This window comes from Catharus ustulatus, assembly GCF_009819885.2.
Source record: "Catharus ustulatus isolate bCatUst1 chromosome Z unlocalized genomic scaffold, bCatUst1.pri.v2 scaffold_26_arrow_ctg1, whole genome shotgun sequence".
NCBI lineage: Eukaryota > Metazoa > Chordata > Aves > Passeriformes > Turdidae > Catharus > Catharus ustulatus.
In genome coordinates this window covers 508,968-523,993 of record NW_024879445.1, presented here as the reverse complement: position 1 = coordinate 523,993, position 15,026 = coordinate 508,968, and the positions used below count along the sequence as shown (strand labels likewise).

The following is a 15,026-nucleotide window of genomic DNA, read 5'->3' as shown; positions in this document are numbered from 1 at the left end:
CTAAGAGCCGGCGGAGAGGAAGGACCCCTGGGCGCCGTGTGAGGGGACGCGGCCCGGCCGGGACCGGACCGAGCGCTCCCCCACGCCCCCCGAGACACCGCGTCACAGCGAGAGTCACACGGGCGCTCTCCCTTCCCCCGGAGCACAGAGGCACGCAGAGTCCCGGGACACCAAGTCTCAGGTCCCGGGATATCCGCCTGGGCCCGGCGGGGGCAGCGGGGCCGCAGGCGGAGGGCTCCCTCCGACCGAGCATGTCCGGCAGCGGCCCAGGAAGGCCGGCGGAGGTGGGTCCGGGGAAGGGGCTCTCGGCGGCCCGGTCGTTCCTCCGTGGGCTCTGTGTTGGCTGGGGGATTGTTCTGAATTTTACTAAGAGGGAGAGATTTGATTTGGTGTTATTGCGTGTGGAAGGGACCCGCGGTTTCACGGGGGTGTTGCGGGTGGCTGTAAATTCGCAGCGTGTGTGGCAGTGGCGGTGCCGGGGAGCGTCAGAACTCACCGGAGAAGCTCCCGCTGAGTCACAAAGCGCAGGAGGGACCCCCAAAAGCCTCCCGCAAACCGCCCCACGCCCCCCGGCTTTCCCACCCCTGGGAGAGGGGTCTGGGTGCACCTGGGTCCTGCCCCAGAGCTGGCTCGTGTGGACGGGATTGCACAGATGTCACTGAACCGCGCTGGCCTTGGCCTGCAGGACTGAAAACAATTACGGGATGGAGATTGGTGTTGCTCAGCCAGGCCGTGTGCACTGGGCTCAGCCTCCAGCAGTGAGCTTGAGGTCACACCATCCCCACTGCAGCAGGAATCCCCACACCCCCAGGAAGGGAAATGGCAGGAGATGCTGCTGCTAAAATTCGGGATGAGGCTTTTCTAGTCTGCACTGCTGCCCTGTCAGTGAGGTGTGCCCAGGCTGGGCCAGCTCAGCACCTCTGCAGAAGCTCTCAGTGGTGTCTCTTGGTTGTCCCTTTCTCTGGGGATTTTACCAGCTCTGCCACAGCTTCAGCTCCCTCTCAGGATGTCGAACTTTGGGATGGAGGCGTCAGGCTGGTTTCAGCATTATTCACCCCAAAAGCAGTGTGACCTCCTCCATTTCCCACTGGGGTTGGCAGACAGGGCCTTGCTGGAGCTGTTTGAGCCCGTTGCAGGCAGAGCCTCCTGACTGCCAGCTCCTGATATCCTGTCTGCCATTCCCATGCTCACCAAGGCACCCACCCCGTTACCCCCACACCGAGGGGCTGCCACGGGACCCCTGTGGTGTCATTTAGGGGTGATTCTGCCTCCCTGTCCCAGTGGGATGTTCATCTAATCCAGAATTAAACCCTGGTGCTGTAGCCAGCATTGTTCCCTTTCTTGGCATAGGCTCTGGTTCAGCCTGGCTGATTTTACTGTGCTGCCTCACTAGCTGTGCTCTGCCATCTCTTTCTAAATTCTGTGCACAAACTGTTGCATTGTAAATGTCTTTTGAGGTGCCACATGTGGAAAACTACACAGAGACAGTGTGGACATCACCATCATGTAAAAATGGTCTGAGTAACGTGACACTGCTTTTCCATTCTTTGTTAATCCTGTAGGTTGGATGTCTGTGGAGTTCTCAGCTTGTTCTGATGCACCAGTTCGCTGCAAAATTCTCCTGGCACAATGATGCAGTTTTTTTTTCTTTTTTTCATACAGAAGAGTGACAGAAGGCCAGGACCATAAACCCATCCAGCAGGAACACCTTCCAGTGTCCCACAGTGCTGCAATGTCCAGCCTGGCCCCCAGACCTTATAAAAACCCCCCGTTTCCTAGGGATGGCTGAAGGGAGGAGAGTGCTGCATTCCTACCCAAGCGTTTGTGTCTCTGCAGGTGGCAGAGTGTCTGGCACGCCCGTTCGATGATGACTTCCTTGCAAACACAGGCGCTGCCCCCTGTGCCGTTGCAGCGAGGCCGAAGAGAGGCTCGGGCAGGGGCCGCCGGCAGGAGCAGAGAGCCCCGAGCCCTGGGGCAGAGAGCAGCAGGAGCGCAGCTCCTCCCAGGAAAAGAACAAAGCCGTGCGCCGTGGACCTGCCCTGTGCCAAGCCCGGGCGGAGGCGGAGCCAGGCTCGGGAGGAGCTGCCGTGGGTGGAGAGATACAGACCCGAGAGCCAGGTGGGAGAGCTCGTCACAGGGACGTGCTGTGCCTCTGCCCACAGCCTGCACCCTCCAGGCTCTCAGCACAGCCTCTCTGCTGAAGCACAAGGCTTCTGGGTTATTGATTCTCTGTGAGTGATGATTGATTCACTGCCAGACTCCTACGAGTTCCTTCTCTGTAGGACGCATCTTCCTCCAGGTTTCCTGAGCAGGAAAAGCTGCTCGGGAGATGCTGTTTGCTGTCAGCCCACTGGTAAACTCCTGAACCTGTGACTGAATCCCAGACACTTCCATTATTCCATTATTCCATTATTCCATTATTCCAACCCAGCCGTGTGGGATTTGCAGAAGCTCCAAAAACCTCTGCAGTATTAGAGTAAAAAAAGTAAAAAGGACTAGCTCCAGCAGTGGCTGTGAAGTATCCCAACACAGACAAGACTGTAGTGTTACTGCTTAAAGAATAATAAATAGCTCATTATTCCCTGGCTAGAAATAATGGAAAACTGATTGTTTGAGGAAACTGATTGTTTGAGGAAGCAGGATGAAGTGATCATCCTGAACTGTGGCATTGATTCTGCAGAGCACACACACTCACCAACACGTCAGTTGATGTTTTACTCAGCGTTTATTCTTTCATTTTATCTTGGAAACCAAGTGTTTAATATGTAACTTTCACTTTTTTACCCTTATTTCAGAATGACCTTGCGGTGCAGAAGAAGAAGATTGAGGAAGTTGAAACCTGGTTAAAAAAACACATATTTCAGAGGCAGCAGAAGCAGGTAAACTTGCTAAAATCAGCAACTGCAGGCATCAAACCACACAGATGAACTGGATGCAATTTCAAGTTCACAGAAAAACCTCAGCTGACAGAGACAGTGATTGTGTATCTTCTTCATTGTAAGGAATACTCTGAGAACATAGGTTAGAGCTTGTGCATTTATTTTGATCTTTTGCTCCTGAGAGGTGGATTCTGACTGTGCTCAGAAATACTGTTTCCTGACATCCACTCAGAAAAATCACAGCTCTTCAGTTTGTGCCTGAAGCTGCATTTTGTCTCTGCCAGGTTAATTTTTGAGTCTCATGGCAAATCCCCAGTTGCACTAAACTGGTGTAAGGATGATGAGGATGTTTTTAATCCTGATTGGTGAGAGGCATTCTTAGACACAAATTGCCAGCCTTGCCTCGTGTGTTGCAGAGCTGGCTCTCCAGGTGAGTGTCTGTTGTGCAGTTTATTTATCAGAGGCATTAGGAACAGAGCAAGGCTCTCAGAGTCGTGGCCTGCTTCTCTCTGAGTATCCAACAGGCAAATTAGCAGCACAAAAAGTGTGGCTGGGGTTTCACTGGGAGAGAGGATCATTACCAGAGAAACTGTAGGAGACATTGAACCAATATCCATCCTCAGCTAACTGTCAGTCTTCATTTGTCACATTTGTGATGCTGTTTTTTATCTCTGTGTCAGGGTGGCTCTGTCCTGCTGCTGACTGGCCCTCCTGGCTGTGGAAAAACTGCTACTCTGCAAATCCTAGCCAGAGATCTTGGCCTTCAGGTGCAAGAATGGACCAATCCTCTCTCTTTAGACTTCACAAAGGAGGACTTGAGAAACATGTTTGGCCACGGTAAGTTTGTTGGGGGTTACTCTCTTTATCCTTTTTTCCCTTTTCCAGTTACTTTTGTGGATTTTCTATTTTGTGTTTTTGCTCTATTTCTGTCTGTCACATAAGAAATCAGATCCACATCCACCTAAGTCCATACCTTAATGTTTAATGAAAATCTTCCTGTTGCTTTTACCTGGAAAGGGATTTAAAATTTTTTTACAGTGTTTAGTCTAAAATAATTGACAATTCAAATTGGTATAGAGGGCTCTGTAATAGCCTGGATATATTATTTATATATTATTTGAACCAAATAAATGAAAACAGGTCTTTGTCTGGGTCCTCTTTTACACCCCTTTAACATTACACCCATTTAAAAAATTCTCCTGTGTTTGTCACGTGTTTGCCAAAGGGCTTGTTGAGTGCTGTCAGAAAATAGCATGGCTGGGTATTAGTTTGTGTGGGGTTTTGTATTTTGCTTGGTGTAATATAGAATACATATTTTTAATTAGTTTTCTTTTTCAGACTCAAATTTTCATACGTTTCCAAGTCAGGCCCAAGCAACTCTCTTTCAAGATTTTCTATTAAGAGCAAATAAGTATAACAAACTGCAGATGCTTGGGGAGTCCTCAGAAAATGATAAAAAGCTTATTCTTATTGAAGTAAGTGAAAACTTGTGAAATGTTTTATTTAAAACAGTAGTTTTTGTTGTGATTCTGACGTGCTGACTGGTTAGATTCTGGATTGGTGTTTCCCAAAGTTAGTCTGCTTTACTGTAGATGAGATCTTTGTTACTTTGTGTGTCTCTGCAGCAGTCCAGAGCCACATCCTTCCTGTAGGTGGTTGTGTCACAGAAGCAAGCAGTCAGGCAGAAATGGGAGTCTGGTTTGAAATACATGACAGAGTATCAAAAAGTAGAGCAAACAATATTGAGGAGTCGTTCCCATGTTTCTGGATTATTTCAGTTTCTATAAATATATATGTGTATAAACAGGAAGAGTGAAAACACACCCCTATTCCTGTTCTTTAATGGTGCAGGAGAGTGTAGGGGACACTTGAGAATGAGCACAAGCAGGAACAGTTGAAATTTAGCACTTTCTGGTTTTACACAGGTGTTTAGGGCACAGGTGTGAGCTGAGGGTTTGTGGGCAGGCACAGGACAAGGCTCTATTTGTGCAGTAGTGATTTCTTTCTGAACTTTTCAATTCTTTTCCTGAGAGAAATTTTAGAAATCAGTAGTCAGGTTGTCTGTCAACTTTCAAGACCAAAACAGACAGAAATTCTGGCAGGGTAATGCAGTGTAGAATTCAGGAAGAAGAGTCTCACGAGATTGTCTTTATAAAGTCACCTTGTTGTGCAGGACATTCCTAACCAATTCTACCGAGATCCTGGCAGCCTGCATGAAATCCTCAGGTCAGTGACAAGTGAGCTGTTAATTCTGAGCTTTAGTGACTGTCAGAGCTGGAGTTTGGTGTTCATCACATCTTGGTGTTTTGCACTGCAGGAGTTTCGCTCGTACGAGTAGGTGCCCCCTGGTCTTCATAATCTCAGATAACTTCAGTGGGGACAGCAACCAGAGGTCACTATTCCCCCCAGAAATTGTAGAGGAGTTGTGTATATTCAATATTAGGTAAGACCTTCTGCCTCACTAAAACATGGTTCAAATAACTGAGAGGTTAGAAACTAATCAATTTTTTTTTTGGATGGAATTCAACAGTTTCAAGCCCGTGGCACCAACAAATATGATGAAGGTTCTCAATCGAATAGCTGCAGCAGAAGCCAGCATGGTGAGTTGGCAAAGCTCTTAACTTCTGTACGGTGCAGGGACCACTTACAATGTTACAGGGTGTTTGTGTTACTGTGTTTGATCTTGGGTAGCACAGCCCCACATCTCACCGAAAAAAAAAAGCATTTTACCCTGTGGGGCCACAGAAAGCAAGGAACAAGCTGGACAGATATCTGTTCTGAAGATTAGTTTCACTTCATCTAGAAAACTAGTTCTGAAAATGGTCTAGAAAACTAGTTCTGAAAATGACTTTGGTTATTACAGTAGCTATAAAAATGAAACAAATAGTAGGAAGATTTATAATCTTTTGTGCAAGGCCAGAAGAGGTCACAAACATAAATCCTGTATTATCTCTGAACTGTTTTGATTACAAGCAAATATCATATCGAGTGACACCTTGCAAGGAGTGGAGTGCATTTTTCTCTTTAATATTGTTAGATAAATGGTGGCAGTGTGCTTAAATGGATTAGGTTTTTTAGAGTGCACAGCATTCCGTGGTTTGAGTACATGGCTGATGCTCATGTGCCTGTTCATGGTGTGTGTGATGGGTTCCCAGAGCCATATTCAAATACTCTTTTCGTGCTCTTCTACTGCTTTGAATGCTGTTTTTTCTTGTAGAACAGAGAGAAGAATTATGCCCTTGATAGAGCTTCTCTGGAGCTGCTTTGCAGAGGTTGTTCAGGTGACATAAGAAGTGCCATAAACAGCCTTCAGTTTTCCTCTATGAAAGGTAAAAAATCAAGTTTTGTTAAGTGAAGTGATATTTTGGCCGTTTTTGCTGAAAGCATCTTCTGTTCACAGTTGCAGCACAGGTGGGTGAGCTGCAGAAACATTCTGGACACGCTTCTGTGGAGCAGGAGTAAACACAGGGTGTGTGGGGGCGTGAGTGGGGCTCAGCTGGTGCAGGCTGGGGTTAAACCATGACATGGGTGCATGTGTTGATGTAGTTTGATGAAAAACCCTCTTTTCTTCCTGGCATCTTTGCTGCTTGTGCTGTTCAACATTTCTACCATGCAGTCTTAGTTTGAAAGGGATGCTTTCATTGCTTGGTTTTTGCATTTCCCAAACTGCTTATTTCACAAGTCATAATTGTTAAGGAACTGATACATGTGATTTGCATTTTTAAGAGCAGCAGTCTGGCAGGTGTTGTTCATTCTCAGGACTGTGAAATGGTGACATAATGTACATTAAATTTACACCTAAGGAAACAGGCTCATCAGTTTTCTACTGCTGTGTGTGGTAGAGCTAGTAATGGAATTGTTTCTGTCACACTTTTTTTTTCCCCTCCCATTTGCTTTGCAAATAGAAAATGTGCTCATGAATACAAAATTTAAGGTAGTTTCAAGTCCATTTTTTAAGAGGGAGTGCTGTACTTTGAATTTTAGGGAATACTAAAGTTAGCTGGGCAGTGTTAGTGAAGTTAGAGTGAAGTTTCTGCATTTAACTTGCAGACTTTGAAGGTCAGTTAGTCTGGTGATGTCTTCAGGTGTACCAACTTTGGATTGCTCTGTGTGAATCAGAAAAACAGAGAATTGCTGTCAGTATGGTGATTTTGCCATTAGTGTGAGTGAATATTAGACCAGTGATATCTGGGAAAAGCATGCAGGACACATCCTCCAGAAAATCCAAATAATGTTGAAATAACCACTGTGTGTAATTTTTAATAAGTTACCTTGGAGAAATGTAAAACCATGAGAGTTAGAGCTGGCTCCTGAGCATGCAGCATTTTTTTTTAATGTATGCAAAGTGTGTTTCTTCTTGTGTGTGTCTGTGTAAGCACAATTGATACTTTCACTTGGTAACACTGTTAATGGATGGAATAAATCCGTGGTAACTGTGGGAGAAAAGAAAAATAAAAAAGGATAATTTATCTCAGCTCAGTAAGGAGCATTCAAGTGCCACAAAATGAAGTTGTGGGTGAAAACTTTCAAGTTTATTAACTTAGAGTAGAATAAGGGTTTTGTTTCACGAAGCTCAAAACTTTGTGGAAGATAGTAGGCAGTTGGAAGAATCACCTAAGTGAAACAAAATTGATAAGTAAACAGGATATAACTGAACTAACAGGATGTAATTGAAATATAATTTACATACATTTGTACTTGTGCTTTATAAACATGAAATTCTAAAAGTGGTCAAGTGGGGAGTGCATCAGAACTGGAAGGGATAAGCATGAATGCTTTTTTCAAAGACAGCTTTATTGTTCCAAAAAGTGCTTGGTACCTCAGCTGTGGCCTGGGGGACAGAAGTGGAATGAAGGTAATGAATGATGCTAATTTAGGTGACTGGGTTGTGTTCCTAATAAATAAGTTTTCTCGTCGTGCTCCCATTTCTGTAGCCTGTTCTGTGCCTTTTGTTAGTACTATTTGTTCACACAGAACATCAGCAGTAGCAGCACAGTAGAAAACTTGTGCAGAATCATGTACTCTGTCTTGATTTTATTTTCTGTTTCATTGATAGATTGCTCACTGGAGAAAGAATTTTGGTCAAAGAAGAAGAAGAGCTCCACAATAAAATGTGAGGAAGCAGGAGTGTCCAAAGTAAAAAAGAAAAGTAAATGTGATACCTTGGAAGACCAGGAGATACAACCTATTGGTGGCAAGGATGCATCCATTTTTCTTTTCCATGCTCTGGGGAAAATTATTTATTGCAAAAGTAAGAAAACTTTGACTTATTCTCTCTTTCAAAGAGTGGGCAAAGCATGTCAGCTGCTACTGGCTGAAGTAAGGCTCTGTCTGGATGTTTGGCAGTGTAAAATCCACTCAGTCAGGGTCCCTAATGCCACTGGCTGTGCACATTTTGGTGGTAATTCACAACACTGGCTCCAAAACCAGCCAAGAAGTAGTGAGATGAAGGAATACAAAAATAATTTTACTAGATTTGTCAATATGAAGCTTAATGTAACTAATCGTGTATTGATGGCTGTGTGATATTCACTATAATAATTACCTGTGCCTGTCCCAGAGCTTTCTGGGAATGGAAAGTGCTGTGATTTAGCTGCTGGTGGAGCTGAGAGTCGCTGACATTTCTGAACATGAGGACTAAAGCCTGTGCAATCCTTTTCAGGAGAAGCAGTGTCAGAAGCAGAGTGCCCTCAGCTGCCTCCTCACCTGTCCGAGCACCACCGGGACACCTTGCTCATCCAGCCCGAGGTGAATCCATCCTGCAGTGGCTCCACGAGTTCAGCTGGTCCTGAGTGATTGGTGCAAATCCTCATTCACACATGGGTTTTGTCACTGCTCTCAGCTGCTTTCAGCCTGAGTTAGAGAATCACCTGGAAGGGGCTAACCAGCTCCTGGTGTCTGGGCAGCACTGCACACACCTTGTGTGCCAGCTCCCTGACCAAGATGTATCACAGCTTTTTATACACAGGATCCTTTTCCTTACCCACCTGTAAAATCCACACTTTCCTTCTCCCTAACAGGATATTGTGGAAAAGTCACATATGTCTGGAAGCATGTTCAATCTTTACCTTCACCAGAACTACGTGGACTTTTTTTCTGATATAGATGATGTGGTGAAAGCCAGTGAATATTTGAGCACTGCTGATGTCCTTTGTGGTAACTGGAGTGTGAGTGTCATTTCTTTACTTGTTTTTAAGTACTTTGACATTGAGCCTCTTGACTTTTCACTGCATTCTGTAAATTTTGCTGTAAACTTGAGGTGTGAGTGACATGAATTGTTAATGAATGCCCAAGTGCATCAGAGGCAGAAGAGATGCAGAGCCAATGTTTTGTCCAGCTTCTGTCAGCATTTTGTTACATTGTAGTGGTTTTAGGATACTCCACAAAGTATTTTTGAGCAGAATATCGTTGTGCTGAGAAGGAATCAAGCTGTTTCTTTTTTTCTCAGCTGCTTTGAATACAAGTTTTGCAGTAATCCAGAGTTCAGGCTGCTGTGCCTGTTGTGCCACTGCAGCTGCTGGGTGTGTTTCAGTGCAGAGGAGCTGCCTGGAGCTCACACCAGGCCCCATTTCTCTCTTAGACACGGCTTGTGATGGAGAGCTACAGTGCCTCCGTGGCCACCCGGGGAGTGATCCACTCCAACACGTCCAGAGCCTTTGCCCACCAGCAGGGGGGCATGGGCTTCCGGCCCTTGCACAAACCCCAGTGGTTTCTGATCAGTAAAAAGGTAAATCCTTTATTTTATTTACCCTTGTGACTGTTGAGTAGTACAGGTGAAATTTGATCACAGTGCTAAACTTGTCAAATATCCTATTTTGGGATAATCTGATTCTATAAAGCACTTGCTGGAAGAGCAGTTTGCATCACTCCTCTGACAAAGTCTTATGTCTGTGTCCAAGCTGGCATGTTCCTGGGAGAGTCTTAATCCTAAATTAATAGAGAGAACCAGAGTTGGAATGCCAAGTATTTCTAGAGTTGAGTTTGGTTTTGTGCAGTTTGAAGCACATTGAACTGTTTTATAAGTGTAAGAAATTTCTGCTGTTAGATTTGTGTGTTTACCAGAAATAACTTCTAGCAAGTCTTGGCATTTTTTAACATTTGAGCTAATATGTTGGCAAAAAGCATTGGCCTGGGAATTCTGTAATCAAGGAATAGATTGTTTTAATTTTAGTTGAAAGGCAAAGTTGAAGGATTCCACCATTTTTGTGATTGGTGTGTTAACTGTTTAATTTTGTGTATCTGGTCTCATTCTTCAGTACCTCCCTGCAGCAGGCAGGAAGAAAGTCTGTGTGTTATGGTACAGAAAATCTACATTCATAATGGTTTACCAGTTTTTTTACTTGTGGTTCCCCCCCACTTCCCAATTCTTACAGTATCAGGAAAATTGCCTTGCTGCCAAATCTCTGTTTTCAAGTTTCTGTTTGCCACCTGAGTGCCTTCAGACAGAGCTGCTGCCTTACCTTGCTATGTTAGCAAACCCAATGAGAAACCAAGGTAAGATGGGTCGAGGTGACTCTTGATCTTGAATTCTTTTTACAATTCAAACAAACTGACAAATTCAATCTGCCAAAAGGTCACTACTGTTTGTGCCTTTGCCTCAGTATAAAACATTCCTCCTGGTAAATGTTGTGTAGGTGATGCCCAAAGATGCTTCCACAGCCAGAATTAAAGCTGCCCTCGTAGCTTGGTCAAACTTTAGTGATCAAGGCGCTCTCTAGGCTTAGGGCTTTTATTATATTTGCTGGAGGATTTGATGAGAAGAGTTTAGGAAACCTAGTAGGCAATATTGACTAGATCTTCATTGCTTGCTGATACCTTTCCAGTAACAGCAGCAGACTTACAACACCTCAAAAAGCCTTTCACAAATAAAAGAAGCAAGATTCCAGTTTGAAGTGCATTAAAAAAATAAGTTAAATCTGAGATAATCCATTCATAATCCATAGCAAACCGTTCACACAGAAAAAATTATTTTGTGTATTGCATAATGCAAAAATTAGTATTTAGAGATCTAGGTCACTTATGCTGTTTTAAATTGGTACTAATAAAAAGTATAATGTCTTAACTAAGGCCTTGACATCAGGATAAGTGAATTTTGTAGGCTGTGGAATAATAGCTGTACATGATAAATACACAGGGGATTTTTAATTTTGTCTGTGGGCCATCTGTAAATGTGTTGTAAACTGTAACAGTTTGGGAATAAAACAGTTAAATGCATGGTGTTTTCCTATCTAAAATATTTAAAATATATAAAGGAATACTCGGCTAAGGTTATTGTTTATTTTCCAGTGTGCTCAGCTGTCTGTTCATTATGATCTGCCTAATCTGATGCTGGTGGTTCTTTGTTCTTAGCTCAGATTGCTTTTATCCAAGATGTGGGGAGGCTGCCACTGAAAAGACAATTTGGGAGGTAAGCTGAACTTCTGCCTGCAGTCAGAAAAGTGAGACTGTCATGTGTGGAGGGGAAGAGCCCTTTCATTCCATCAGTCTGTGATGTGGCATTCAAAGACAAAGTATTTTTAACCATTTATTTAATGAGTTATTTAATCTAAAATGAGATAGCTGCACTGGTTTCATCTTGTAGAAGTTTGCATGAGGAGTTCTGTTCTGAGTCAGAGACCTCTAGCCCCAAATTCTCCTTTTTTAGTCCCAAATCCTCCTTTCCTGGACCCAAATTTCTCCTTTGTAGGCCCAAATTTCCTATTTTTGGACAAAATTCTCTTTTTTAGCTCTTGAATGTCCATATTTTAGTTCCAAATTTCTGGCTTTTAGGTCCAAATTCTCCTTGTTTGGTGCCAAATTTCCCTTTTTTAGACCCAAATTCTCCTTTTTAGTCCCAATTTTCTCTTGTTTATCCCCACATTTCCCATTTGAAAGTCAAAATTCTCCTTTTTTGGACCCAAATTTCCCTATTTGATCTCAAATTCTCCTTTTTTTTTCCTAAACGCTACCTTTCAAGACCCAAATTCCCATTTTTGGTCCAATTTCTCCTTTTTGGGGCCAAAATTCTCCTTTTTTACTCCCAAATTCCCCGTTTCGGTAGGTCTAAAAAGCAGAAATTTGGGACTGAAATGTAAACTGTTGAGCTAAAAAACAGGATTTTGACCGAAAATGGGAAATTTGGGCCAAAAAATGGGAAATTTGAAGCCGAAACGGGGAATTTGGGAGTAAAAACCTAACCCAGCAGAGACCCAGTTACACTTCAAAGGTGGGATGCCTCTGGAATTTAGAAAGTGTTTTATTAATTGGTGTGCTCCTAGCAAAGAATCACGTTCACAGCACAGCCAGCTGTCATCTCCTAACCACGACATGGTTGGTTATGAGGCATCTGACAGAGCACCTCCTGCTTGTCCCTGGTGCTGCTGCTGAGTTTAACTCTGAATTTATTTCTAAGCTGTATTTCCAAGAACCACCCTGCTCCCCAGCTGCTGTGTGAAAAGACATTTTGGTTGTTAGTCAGGGAGGAGAGAGACCGTCCTTAAGGGGTGTATTTCTTAGTAATCCCAGGTGTGAAGCTTCCCCTGTAACTCCTGGTCCCTTTTGAGTTTCCCTGCAGCATCCCTGTGGATGCTGACATTTTTCATCTGCAGCAGTAGGTCGGTGGGGTGTCACAGTGTCTGATCTGAGGGGTGCCTTCCTGCTGTCATCCTTTTCCATCTGCTCAGTGTGTAGCACACAGAAATGAAGGTGTTTGCTTCCCTCGGGGGTCCTGGCAGGGACTAAACCGTTCTGAGCAGCTCTGCTGGAGGCTGTTTGAGCAGCCCCGTGCTCTGCTGACCGCCCTGGTGCTCCGCAGGCTGCGGCTGGAAGCTCTGGGAGACAAGGAGCCCGGCGTGCCCGAGCTGCTGCAGGGGGACGATGCCGAGGGGCTGCCCTCCAGCCAGTCCAGCGGGAGTGACCTGCCCGGCAGCCAGCCCCAGCCCATCGCGGCTCAGGCCATGCTGGAGGAGGAGGAGCTGCGGATCGAGGAGTACGACAGTGACTGATGGAGCACGACACGCCCTCCGCCGTGCCGCGGGGATCCAGGTGCTGCGCTGGAGAGCGGGCTCTGCCCAGCAGTGCTGGCCAGCCAGGCGCCGGGGCTGGCAGCCCAGTGCAGAGCTGTGTGAGCATCCTGGCAGCTCCTCCTCGCTCTGCAGGGCCAGCTGAGCCCGGTGCTAAGGTACAAGCTATTTCCTGCCTCTCCTGAGCCATGAAACCGCCTTGGGGCGGTCACAAGAGAGAAATAAAGGACTGAAATCAGTTTGGAAGAGACTACAGCTTAGCAGTCTCGGTCTTAAATTATTTTTATGTTTACACATTTTAATATTCTTGGCAATTGTGCAGTGTGTTTCCTGAGGACACATTCCCTAAGTTGTCAGAATTTGAAGGGTTTATTCACTTTCAAAACTGCTGTTTGGAAGTTTAGCCCTTCTGGAAAGAAGAGGCTGAAATTTACACCTGAAAATCTGATGTCCCATACTGGTGATGTTAAGCAAACTTCTGCTGTGTTAATCCTGTTTTGTACTCTGTCTCACAGAATACATAAAACAAGATCTTCATGTCTTTATAAGTGGAACTAACGTTGTACCATGGATTTTTTTTTGTATTCCTCTTGCAAAGATATTTTCATAAATTTTAGAGGGGAGAAGGCAGCAATTAAGCAGAAGTTATACTTTGTAGGAAGTTAAATGTGTAATGTGCAGTTTTTCTCCTTGGCTTGCAATTGTGCTGGGGGAAGCACTGATCCTGTGGGAGGAGAAGAAGTGAAACCCAAACAGCTCTGTGTGACACACGTTTGCATTTCTGTATTGCTTGCAGCCAGTTTGGTGAGGGAGGACACGTTTATCCACCCTCACCTTGGATTAATGCTATTAAAGAGTCTGGATCTGCCCTCTCTCAAGAGACAGGTGTAGTCTTTTCATCTAGTTTTGAAGGGTGAAATTTCTCTCCTAAGTCTAAAATTGTGTTGCAGCTATGCTCATGACAGAGAATCAGAATGTCTTTGGCTGTTCATTAATGCTTTTTCTCCTCCCCAGGGTGCTCTGGATGTCCCAGGAGTGTTCCTGGGGTGCCTTCAGCACAAATAACAAGGCACACAATACTGATTTTTATCTTGCAAGCACACTCCCTTGTGTCTTTTCAGCTTTCTTTACAGTAACTGCAGCTGCTGTGTTGGCCTTTTCCTTGGCAGGGCAGGATTCAGCGCTCACCTGGCCAATTCCTTCTGGCTCTGTGAGCTGCAGGTTGCAGAGCTGTTGTGCAGAAACCTCTGTCACATGAAAACACCACCTGGGCACACACACAAAACCCCATTATTCTGTTTGAAGCAGGGCACTGATTCTTCCCCTGTGCTCAGTGCTGTGTCCAGTGCTGGGCACCCCAGTCTGGGATGGACATTCAGGAGTTGGGGCAGGCCCAGAGGAGGGGAGCAAGGCTGGTGAGGGGTCTGGAACACAAGTCCTGAGGAGGGGCTGAGGGAGCTGGGGGTGTTTATCCTGGAGAAAAGGAGACTCAGGGCACACCCCATCCCTCTGAACAGCTCCTGGGAGGTGGCTGTGGCCAGGGGGGTCAGGCTCTGGCACAGTGAGAGGACACAGCCTCAGGCTGTGCCAGGGGAAGGGCGGGTGGGACATCAGGACAAAATTCTGCACAGAAAGAGTGACTGGGCACTGAGATGGGCTGCCCAGGGAGGTGGTGGAGCCACCATCCCTGGAAGGGTTTGGGAAAAGACTGGATGTGGCACTCAGTGCTTTGGTTTGGTGGATGAGGAGGTGTCAGGTCATGGGTTGGACTTGATGGTCTCAAAGGTCTTTTCCAGTGTGGGTCATTCTGTGATTTCTGAGCATCCCCAGAAGGAAGGGTGTGATCAGAGAGCTGAGGCTGCTCTGGGTGCTCTCAGGGAGCCCCCTGGCTCATGCTGGAGCCACCCCCATGTCCCCATGTGAAGCTGTGACTGGGGTGGGCTCGGGGCTGGCTGTCCCCACCGGGCTCTCCCTCACTGGGGACCTCAGCCAGGGTTGGGGACAATACACAGACAGGGATGCAGGTGGCTGAGAGCAGTGTGGAAACACAACAGCTGAACACAAGAAGCAGTGTTTTCCTTCTTCCCCTGAGGCCTGTGGGAGCCAGTGTCCTGTTGTGATGTCACCTGCTGGTGGAGGGTGACAA

General features: G+C 45.6%; 1 protein-coding gene across 2 annotated transcripts; it reads left to right on the top strand.

Annotated features, from left to right (window-relative positions):
• Positions 1–8: 8 nt before the first annotated feature.
• On the top strand, positions 9–13,758 carry RAD17 (RAD17 checkpoint clamp loader component). Of its 2 annotated transcripts, XM_033086449.1 has the most exons (16): positions 9–284; positions 1,837–2,118; positions 2,796–2,879; positions 3,560–3,716; positions 4,218–4,354; positions 5,053–5,105; positions 5,197–5,322; positions 5,410–5,479; positions 6,097–6,208; positions 7,936–8,130; positions 8,542–8,627; positions 8,900–9,046; positions 9,460–9,606; positions 10,253–10,373; positions 11,229–11,286; positions 12,673–13,758. In XM_033086449.1, exons 1-16 carry the CDS (start codon positions 252–254, stop codon positions 12,860–12,862), a joined length of 1,998 nt encoding a protein of 665 aa, XP_032942340.1. In that variant the 5' UTR covers positions 9–251; the 3' UTR covers positions 12,863–13,758. The 2 variants fall into 2 exon arrangements, with proteins under 2 accessions (XP_032942340.1, XP_032942341.1); XM_033086450.1 differs by lacking the exons at positions 9–284; positions 1,837–2,118 and adding an exon at positions 2,126–2,353.
• The last annotated feature ends 1,268 nt before the right edge of the window (positions 13,759–15,026 follow it).

Coding starts and splice junctions, on each gene's coding strand:
- RAD17 (XM_033086449.1), top strand. CDS start 252: ATGTCCGGCAGCGGCCCAGGAAGGCCGGCGGAG. Junction 5,323..5,409: donor TTGTGTATATTCAATATTAG/GTAAGACCTTCT, acceptor GGAATTCAACAG/TTTCAAGCCCGTGGCACCAA. Junction 6,209..7,935: donor TCAGTTTTCCTCTATGAAAG/GTAAAAAATCAA, acceptor TTTCATTGATAG/ATTGCTCACTGGAGAAAGAA.